This window comes from Giraffa tippelskirchi, chromosome X (assembly GCF_054371585.1).
Source record: "Giraffa tippelskirchi isolate mGirTip1 chromosome X, T2T-mGirTip1v1.2.pri, whole genome shotgun sequence".
NCBI classification, from domain to species: Eukaryota; Metazoa; Chordata; class Mammalia; order Artiodactyla; family Giraffidae; genus Giraffa; species Giraffa tippelskirchi.
The window spans coordinates 47649624-47659694 of NC_137289.1; the positions used below are offsets into that span (position 1 = coordinate 47649624).

At 40.8% G+C, this 10071-nt stretch overlaps 1 protein-coding gene across 1 annotated transcript; it reads right to left on the reverse strand.

The window, feature by feature from the left end:
* Positions 1–9296: 9296 nt before the first annotated feature.
* Positions 9297–9797, reverse strand: LOC145535643 (protein FAM209-like). Its single transcript, XM_081564038.1, has one exon. It carries the CDS (start codon positions 9795–9797, stop codon positions 9297–9299), a length of 501 nt encoding a protein of 166 aa, XP_081420164.1.
* Between the last annotated feature and the right edge of the window lie 274 nt (positions 9798–10071).

Genomic DNA, 10071 nt, shown 5'->3' on the forward strand with positions numbered 1-10071 from the left:
TCGACAAAGGGAGTTGTGCCATGCCAACCCATGCCTGGGCTGTCTGGCTCTTGGGTAAGCTTGGTGTGCCAGAGTGTGGTAGGAATGACTGGGACTCAAGCCACAGTTCCATGCAATTCACCTGCCACTTTATCCTGCTATTATTTCTTATTCAATACTTTAACATTTACTTCCACTGATTTTTTTTTCACTATTTGTTTGGCTGCATTGGGTCTTAGTTGCACCATGTGGGATCTTAGTTGAGGCATGCAGGATCTAGTTCCCTGACCAGGGATTGAACCTGGATTCCTGCATTTGAGAGCAAAGAGTCTTAGTCACTTATTGTCATTGAAGTATGTTGTTGATTTACAATGTTGCGTTAGCTTCTGGTGTACAGCAAAGTGATTCGGTTATATATAGATATATATGTTCTTTTGCATCTTCTTTTCCATTATGGCTTATTACAGGATATTGGATATAATTCCTTGTGCTATAAAGTAGGACCTTGTTGTTGACCCATCCTATGTATAATAGCTTGCATCTGCTAATTCCAAATTCCTAATGTATCGCTCCCTCACTCCCTCCCCCTCGGCAACCACAAGTCTGTTCTCTATGTCTCAACAACATTTATGGAATGCCAACTCTGTGCTAGGCACTGCGGGAGGTGGTGCAGACACATGAGACAAAATCCCTGCCCTCAAGGAACTTACACTCTGAGGTGTGAGACTGGATCATTCACACCATTTATTTCTCCCATCCAACAATTTAATAAAATACTCTTTCAACTCTAGCCCCACCCCCAGATACTACTACTGCCCCACTGCTGCGCTCCTCCTTATACTAGAACCTTGAAGCAACTGTTTATACTCATTGTCTCCAAGTCCTCTCCTTGCCCTCCTTCTTGTTGTTGTTTAGTCGCTCAGTCATGTCCAACTCTTTCCAGCATGATGAACTGGAGCACGCCAGGCTTCCCTGTCCTTCCTTATCTCTTGGAGTTTGTTCAAACTCATGTCTATTAAGTCGGTGAAGCCATTCCATCATCTCATTCTCTGTCGCCCCCTGCTCCTCCTGCCCTCAATCTTCCCCAGCATCAGGCTCTTTTCCCTCTTCCATGGAGTCTTCCTCCCTGTACACATGCACCTCCCAGACTAAGTTAGAAGCCACCTGCTCTGAACTTCCAGAACATGTTAAGAGTGTGGGCTTGAGAGTCAAACCTGTGTTTGAATATCACAGCTGTACCTTCCCAGTTCTGTGATCTTATAGAAGTTACCTACCCTTTCAGGGCCTGATTATCCTTATCTGTAGAATGGAAATAAAACTATGTAAGATATTTCAAAACACCTAACTGAATGTGAGTCATTTCTTCACATCAGGTGTCCAAAGTATCAGAGCTTCAGCTTCAGCATCAGTCTATCCAATGAATATGTAGGGTTGATTTCCTTTAGGATTGACTGGTTTGATCTCCTGGCTATCCAATGAACTCTCAAGAGTATCCTCCAGCATCACAGTTTGAAAGCATCAATTCTTCAGTGCTCAGCCTTCTTTATGGTCCAACTCTCATATCCCTACATTACTACTGGAAAAACCATGAGTTCAGTTCAGTTGCTCAGTCGTATCTGACTCTTTGCGACCCCATGAATCACAGCACGCCAGGCATCCCTGTCCATCACCAACTCCCGGAGTTTACCCAAACTCATGTCCATCGAGTCGATGATGCCATCCAGCCATCTCATCCTCTGTCGTCCCCTTCTCCTCCTGCCCCTAATCCTTCCCAGCATTAGGGTCTTTTTCAGTGAGTCAACTCTTCGCATGAGGTGGCCAAAGTATTGGAGTTTCAGCTTCAACATCAGTCCTTCCAATGAACACCCAGGATTGATCTCCTTTAGGATGGACTGGTTGGATCTCCTTGCAGTCCAAGGGACTCTCAAGAGTCTTCTCCAACACCACAGTTCAAAAGCATCAGTTCTTCGGCGCTCAGCTTTCTTTATCGTCCAACTCTCACATCCATACATGACCACTGGAAAAGCCACAGCCTTGATTAGATGGACCTTTGTTGGGAAAGTAATGTCTCTGCTTTTTAATATGCTATCTAGGTTGGTCATAACTTCCCTTCCAAGGAGTAAGTGTCTTTTAATTTCATGGCTGCAATCACCATCTGCAGTGATTTTGGAGCCCAAAAACTAAAGTCTGACATTTTTTCCACTGTTTCCCCATCTATTTGCCATGAAGCGATGGGACCAGATGCCATGATTTTAGTTTTCTGAACGTTGAGCTTTAAGCCAACTTTTTCACTCTCTTCTTTCACTTTCATCACGAGGTTCTTTAGATCTTCCTTGCTTTCTGCCATAAGGGTGGTGTCACCTGCATATGTGAGGTTATTGATATTTCTCCCAGCAATCTTGATTCCAGCTTGTGTTTCTTCCAGCTCAGCATTTCTCATGATGTACTCTGCATTTAAGTTAAATAAGCAGGGTGACAATATACAGTCTTGACGTACTTCTTTTCTTATTTGGAACCAGTCTGTTTTTCCATGTCCTGTTCTAACTGTTGCTTCCTGACCTGCATACAGGTTTCTCAAGAGACAGGTCAGATGGTCTGGTATTCCCATCTCTTTCAGAATTTTCCACAGTTTATTGTGATCCACACAGTCAAACGCTTTGGCATAGTCAAAAAAGCAGAAATAGAAGTTTTTTCTGGAACTCTCTTGCTTTTTCGATGATCCAGTGGATTTTTGCAATTTAATCTCTGGTTCCTCTGCCTTTTCTAAAACCACCTTGAACATCTGGAAGTTCATGATTCACGTATTGCTGAAGCCTGGCTTGGAGAATTTTGAGCATTACTTTACTAGCGTGTGAGATGAGTGCAATTGTGTGGTAGTTCGAGCATTCCCCATAGCTTTGACTAGACGGACCTTTGTTGGCAAAGAGATGTCTCTGCTTTTGAATACGCTGTCTAGGTTCGTCATAGGTTTTCTTCCAAGGTGATCTGATTTACTATTGTCTAATAAAGGAACATTTCATGCAAAGATGGGCTCGATAAAGGACAGAAATCGTATGGACCTAACAGAAGCAGAAGATATTAAGAAGAGGTGGCAAGAATACACAGAAGAACTGTACAAAAAAGATCTTCACGACCCAGATAATCACGATGGTGTGATAACTCACCTAGAGTCAGACATCCTGGAATGTGAAGTCAAGTGGGCCTCAGAAAGCATCACTACGAACAAAGCTAGTGGAGGTGATGTAATTCCAGTTGAGCTATTTCAAATCCTCAAAGGTGATGCTGTGAAAGTGCTACACTCGATATGCCAGCAAATTTGGAAAACTCGGCAGTGGCCACAGGACTGGAAAAGGTCAGTTTTCGTTCCAATCCCAAAGAAAGGCAATGCCAAAGAATGCTCAAACTACCGCACAATTGCACTCATCTCACACGCTGGTAAAGTAATGCTCAAAATTCTCCAAGCCAGGCTTCAGCAATACGTGAACCGTGAACTTCCAGATGTTCAAGCTGGTTTTAGAAAAGGCAGAGGAACCAGAGAGCAAATTGCCAACATCCGCTGGATCCTCAAAAAAGCAAGAGAGTTCCAGAAAAACATCTATTTCTGCTTTATTGACTATGCCAAAGCCTTTGACTGTGTGGATCACAATAAACTGTGGAAAATTCTGAAAGAGATGGGAATACCAGACCATCTGACCTGTCTCTTGAGAAACCTGTATGCAGGTCAGGAAGCAACAGTTAGAACAGGACATGGAAAAACAGACTGGTTCCAAATAAGAAAAGAAGTACGTCAAGACTGTATATTGTCACCCTGCTTATTTAACTTAAATGCAGAGTACATCATGAGAAATGCTGAGCTGGAAGAAACACAAGCTGGAATCAAGATTGCCGGCAGAAATATCAGTAACCTCAGATATGCAGATGACACCACCCTTATGACAGAAAGCGAAGAAGAACTAAAGAGCCTCTTGATGAAAGTGAAAGAGGAGAGTGAAAAAGTTGGCTTAAAGGTCAACATTCAGAAAACTAAGATCATGGCATCTGGTCCCATCACTTCATGGCAAATAGATGGGGAAACAGTGGAAATGGTGTCAGACTTTATTTTTTGGGCTCCAAAATCACTGCAGATGGTGATTGCAGCCATGAAATTAAAAGACACTTACTCCTTGGAAGGGAAGTTATGACCAACCTAGATAGCATATTTACAAGCAGAGACATTACTTTGCCAACAAAGGTCCGTCTAGTCAAGGCTATGGTTTTTCCAGTAGTCATGTATGGATGTGAGAGTTGGACGGTGAAGAAAGCCGAGCGCCGAAGAATTGATGCTTTTGAACTGTGGTGTTGGAGAAGACTCTTGAGAGTCCCTTGAACTGCAAGGAGATCCAACCAGTCCATCCTAAAGGAGATCAGTCCTGGGTGTTCATTGGAAGGACTGATGTTGAAGCTGAAACTCCAGTACTTTGGCCACCTCATGTGAAGAGTTGACTCATGGGAAAAGACCCTAATGCTGGGAAGGATTAGGGGCAGGAGGAGAAGGGGATGAGGGAGGATGAGATGGCTGGATGGCATCACCGACTCGATGGACATGGGTTTGGGTAGACTCTGGGAGCTGGTGATGGATAGGGAGGCCTGGCGTGCTGCGATTCATGGGGTTGCAAAGTGTCGGACACGACTGAGCGACTGCACTGAACTGAATGTCTTTCCTCTTCACAGGAACTCAGTCATGTGCCAAATGAGATCATTCCCCCTGGCTCAGGACTTGAGAACATTTTGAATTGTCCTCAGCCTGACTGGGCCTCCCTGGCGGCTCAGCTGGTAAAGAATCTGCCTGCAATGAGGGAGACCTGGGTTTGATCCCTGGGTTGGGAAGATTCCCTGGAGAATGGCTAGTACTCTAGTATTCTGGCCTGGAGAATTCCATGGACTGTATAGTCCATGGGGTTGCAAAAAGTCAAACACAACTGAGTGATTTTCCCTTCACTGATTGGGAACTAAGAATACTCAACTTATTGCCAGAGTCCAAATGGAGGGCACCCCGTATTACTAGACAACTTTTAGAAAATTCCTCAATTAGGACCCTATGTACACTGTCATTGCCATTTCTAACATCTCCCTCATCAGAGGACTCCTTATCTGATTACAGATTTTGATCCCTGCCAGTAAGACAGAATGTGCTTAAACTGATCAAAGATGTGTGAATTGCACATACCTCAAATTTTCATACAAAAAGGCCAGCTTCAGGAAATGTTTTCATAGAGTATATTTCACATAGCTTAATTCAAGCTAGCAAAGGGATTGTCTTTCACATTAGAGCTATTAAAAGTTGGTTACTATTCTCTCCAACCATGAATTTTCATTTTCTGGTTACTTAATATGTATATTAAATATATACATTGTATGCATCTTCTGGAGAAGTAAATGGCAACCCAACCAGTATACCTGCCTGGAGAATTCTATCGACAGAGGAGCCTGGTGGGCTACAGTCCATGGGGTCACAAAGAGTTGGACATGACTGAGTGACTAACACTTTTACTTTCCCTGCATAGCCAGAAACGAGCCAACACTAAACAAACTTTAAAAGTGCACAAGGCTTGTCCTTCCAAAACTAGTATCTCCCACATATTTTTGAAATACTATGGAACATCTTGAATCCTAGGCCTATACCTGTACTCAAAACTATCTCCAACCCCACCTTTTTCTTGGTGTCTCATTCCCGTAGGATCTTATTTGCTACTAGAAAATTACTAAATTCATAGGCTCAGTTCAGTTAAGAATTGCAAGGATGTATTTCAGAGAAATGACTAATGATATGAGCATTTTGGTATGCAAAATTAACAGTGGGAAAATAAGCTTCTTTCATGAAGTTCCAGAGTTATTCCTGAATAAGATATGTTGTCATTTTCAAAAAAATTAATGTGCTATTTTTCTATAACTTAAAACATCCAATAAGAAATGTGTAAAAGAACTAAGACCACATGCATCTCAGGAAAGTCTTTGCTTCTAATCTCAAACTTATTAAGATTCTACCAAGAGATAGCCATCAGGGCAAAAGAAATCTGTCATCAATAACAGGGTTAAGATTGCATATAAAAAGTTAAAAAACAAAACAAACAAATAAACATTGTAAATCAACTATGTGCTGTGCTTAGTCCCTCAGTCATGTCCAACTCTTTGCGACCCCATGGACTGTATTTCAACTTTAAAAAAGAAGATCGCATGTAAAATACATAAAAGAATGTATAGTTTGAGGATGTGGATAAAAACTCACCATGTCCACTTGAAACACTGCATTGACTAATGAAGTGAAGTTGCTCAGTCGTGTCCGACTCTTTGCGACCCCATGGACTGTAGCCTACCAGGCTCCTCAGTCCATGGGATTTTCCAGGCAAGAGTACTGGAGTGGATTGCCATTTCCTTCTCCAGGGGATCTTCCCAATCCAGGGATCGAACCGGGGTCTCCCGCATTGTAGGCAGATGCTTTTACCATCTGAGCCACCAGGGAAGTCAAGATATAATTCTGGGCATGATTTTCTCAATGTCAGTTCCACAGAATCTCAGATTTCTTATATTAGTGACAAAAATGAAAAACGTAGAACAAGTTAGTGTTCTTTCTGATTCCATGTATGTTTAGTTAATTGAGTTCTTTTTCTCTCTGCCTGTTTTGTCTCCATAGCCCTTAGTGATTATACGATATATTTGGCTTCTTTGCTTATCTCTACCTAAATTGAGAATAAAATATAAATTCCATGAGGACAAGGAAATTTTTTTACCACTGTATCTCCAGTGCCTGAAACACTCTGACACATAGTAGGTGCTTAACAAACATTTGATGTATGAAAGAGGATACCACTATATTAAGAGAGATAACAAACACAGATTCTATTATAATGGAACAACATAAAAGGAGATGAATGATTGATAAAAATGCCATTATTGTTTGTATCTATATCTGAATATGCATTTATATGCCTTTATGTGAAAGAGCAATGCTGAGTTAATTTCCTTCAATTTCAAATAATGACTAATATTTATACTGATAAAGCTTGAAGTACAATAATATTTTGCCTCATTCTCAATGTTTTTAAGTTTATATTGCTATCTGTGTCTTGGTGAAAGTTTTTCTTTTTAAAAATTTTTTATTTTATATTGGAGTATAATTAGTTAACAATGTTGTGTTAGCTTCAGCTGTACAGCAAAATGATTCAGTTACACATATATCTATTTCTTTCAAATTCTTTTCCCATTTAAGTTATTACAGAGTATTCAGCAGAGTTCTCTGAGCTATACAGTAGGTCCTTGATGGCTATCCAGTTTAAATATAGCAGTGTGTACATGTCAGTCTCAAACATTTAATATATCTTTTATCATAAGTCACTTTAAATCAGTGTTGGAAGTAAACAGAATGTATGTTTTACTAATGATAACATATTAATTAGAGAAATATTCATTAGGCACAGTACCAGACCCTTGAAAACAAGTATCTTGTTTAAGATTTCTGTTCTCTTGAAAATCAAAAGCATAGGAAAATATTGATTAAAATAGTCTTCTCCCCAAGAAAACTAGCACATTCTCTTTACTGACAGAAAAACAAGAATGTTGATAACTGAACTATAACAAGTCTCTGAGTTAGACTAGTTAAAACTGAACATTAGATCTTCTATAAATCTATGTTCAATTGAGGTGTTTGCTAATATATCTTCTCTGATTATACAGACTATATGCAAGAATATTTGGACCTTCATAATTACAAAACACACTGAGAAGAAGTTATTTTTGCTAGCAAATAGCAAATAGTTTAGTTACTCTTCTTTTAAAAATATATTTCCCTTAGTAACTATAGCAACATATTTTATGGTTGTTCCCTCTTTCTAACATTACATAAATGGATTCATTTGAATCTCAGTGGAGAAAAGGCACAGACTATAAAAATACTTGAATAACGAGCATATACTTTTTCAAAACCATATAAAGAAGACGTAAGATGAATTCAAGATTCTGATAAAATACATATATGCTTGTAAGTAAAACTTCAGGGTAAATGTACTACTGCAACTGCAACTGGTACTAATATAGCTTTGGTTAACATCTAGCAAGTATATAAGAAAATCAAACCCCCCCCCCAAAAAAAAGAACAGGGAGAAGTTCATGCTGAACTTAAACTTTTGTGTGGAGCCACTAAACATTAGGGGACAAAGCAATACTCAGGAAAAGAAAATGTGGTCAGTATTGTTCAATTAAAAATAAGTATTTTCCAATATACACGATTTAAAGTTATGAGTCCTTCATGAAAAAAATTATTAGAGGACTAATTTAGTGAAGTAATAACTGATGGTATAAACAGCAGCAGAAGTTCCCCTGAGCAGAAGATCTATTTAACCCTCAGATTAAAGATAAAATGCCTGAAGAATTTATGGTAATAAAACACAATGGAAATGCTACAATGGAAATATAGAAATCAGATAACTTTTTAGAGTAGGCTGGTGAAATTAAAACGAGATACCATTACACACTAATTGGAATGGCCAAATACAAAAATCTGAGAAAACCAATTACTGGCAAAGATGAGGAACAACAGGAACTCTCATTTGTTGATAGTGGCAATGCAAAATGGTACAGTCACTTTGGAAGCAATGTCTTACATAGCTAAACATTGTCATACTGTATGATCTAGCAGTTTTGCCCCAAGATAGTTCACCAAATGATTTGAAAGCTAATGCCCACACAAAAACATGCACACGAATTTTATAACATCTTAACTCATACTCTCTCTCTCTCTCACACACACACACACACACACACACACACACACAAATTGGAGGCAACCAAAATGTGCTTTACTAGCTGAATGTCTAAACTAACTATGGAACATCAATATAACAATATTATTCAAGAATAAAAAGAAATGAGCTATCAAATCACAAAAAAGAAATGGATGAAACCTGAAAGAATGTTATTAAGTAAAATAGCTAGTCTGGAAAAGGTTATACACTGTGAAAGTGAAAGTCGCTCAGTCGTGTCCGACTCTTTGCGATTCCATGGACTCATGGAATTCTCCAGGCCAGAATACTGGAGTGGGTAGCCTTTCCCTTCTCCAGGGGATCTTCCCAACCCAGGGATCGAACGCAGGTCTCCCAGTCTGGAAAAGCTTATACACTGCATGATATACCAATCCTACGACATTCTGCAAAAGGTAAGACGGTAGCGCGAATAAAAAATATCAGAGGCTTTTTTCCTTTTGCTGCAGAGCACTTTTATTAGTTTGGATGCAGTTTGTCAACACTCAACTACTCCTCTTCTTCTTCGATGGGCAAATCCACTCCTTAGGGGTCTTCGTCGTCCCATATCTCATATATCATAATGTTATGCTCTGCGTCAGGAAGAACCTCGATATTGGGGTGTTGGCGGTTACCACCGGTTGCCGCAGTGAGTTTCAGATTCCGCACAATGAACACAAGGTTCACAAGTTTCGTCTCAAGCTGGGTTAAGGCACCGCACATCGTGTCTTTGCAGGGGTAAGCCTTTCTCTTCTTTCTTCCTGAACAGCGCACATGGCTATGGGGAGTGCATACGTTACTATCGTCACCGCCTCCTCCAAAACACAGGATCACCATCAACACGAGGAAGAGTAACAGACAGTACTTGATCCCGAACCAGCCTGGGGCCTGCTCTGATTGATTCTGCCCAATTCGAACTCGGACGTGTCTTCCACTGGGCACCATCCCCGGGAATTCTACAGCTTCATCTCTCAGAGCATAAAACACATAGGCAAAGACAAACGAGGCAAACGTAGGCCAAAAAAAGAGCCATATTACAGACCGCATCGTGAGCTGAGATGAAGTGGCTCCCTTGGTGCGCTGGTCTGCTGTGGCACCTGGAGACTGAGGACCCGGCAGGGCTGGGCCCTTGGTGACGTCACAGAGGGCCCCGCCCCCACCAGACCCCATGTGGCCATGGTGATGACTTCAGCGCAGAGGGTAAGGAGGCCTGCAGGGGTCAACTGGGAGTAGGGCTTAAAGGGACCTGGTGACGTTTCCAGTGCGCAATTGAAAAAGAGGCGAGGAGTGACAGAATGCCATCTCCATGCCAGTGTATTCT

Coding starts and splice junctions, on each gene's coding strand:
- LOC145535643 (XM_081564038.1), bottom strand. CDS start 9,797: ATGCGGTCTGTAATATGGCTCTTTTTTTGGCCTACGTTTGCCTCGTTT.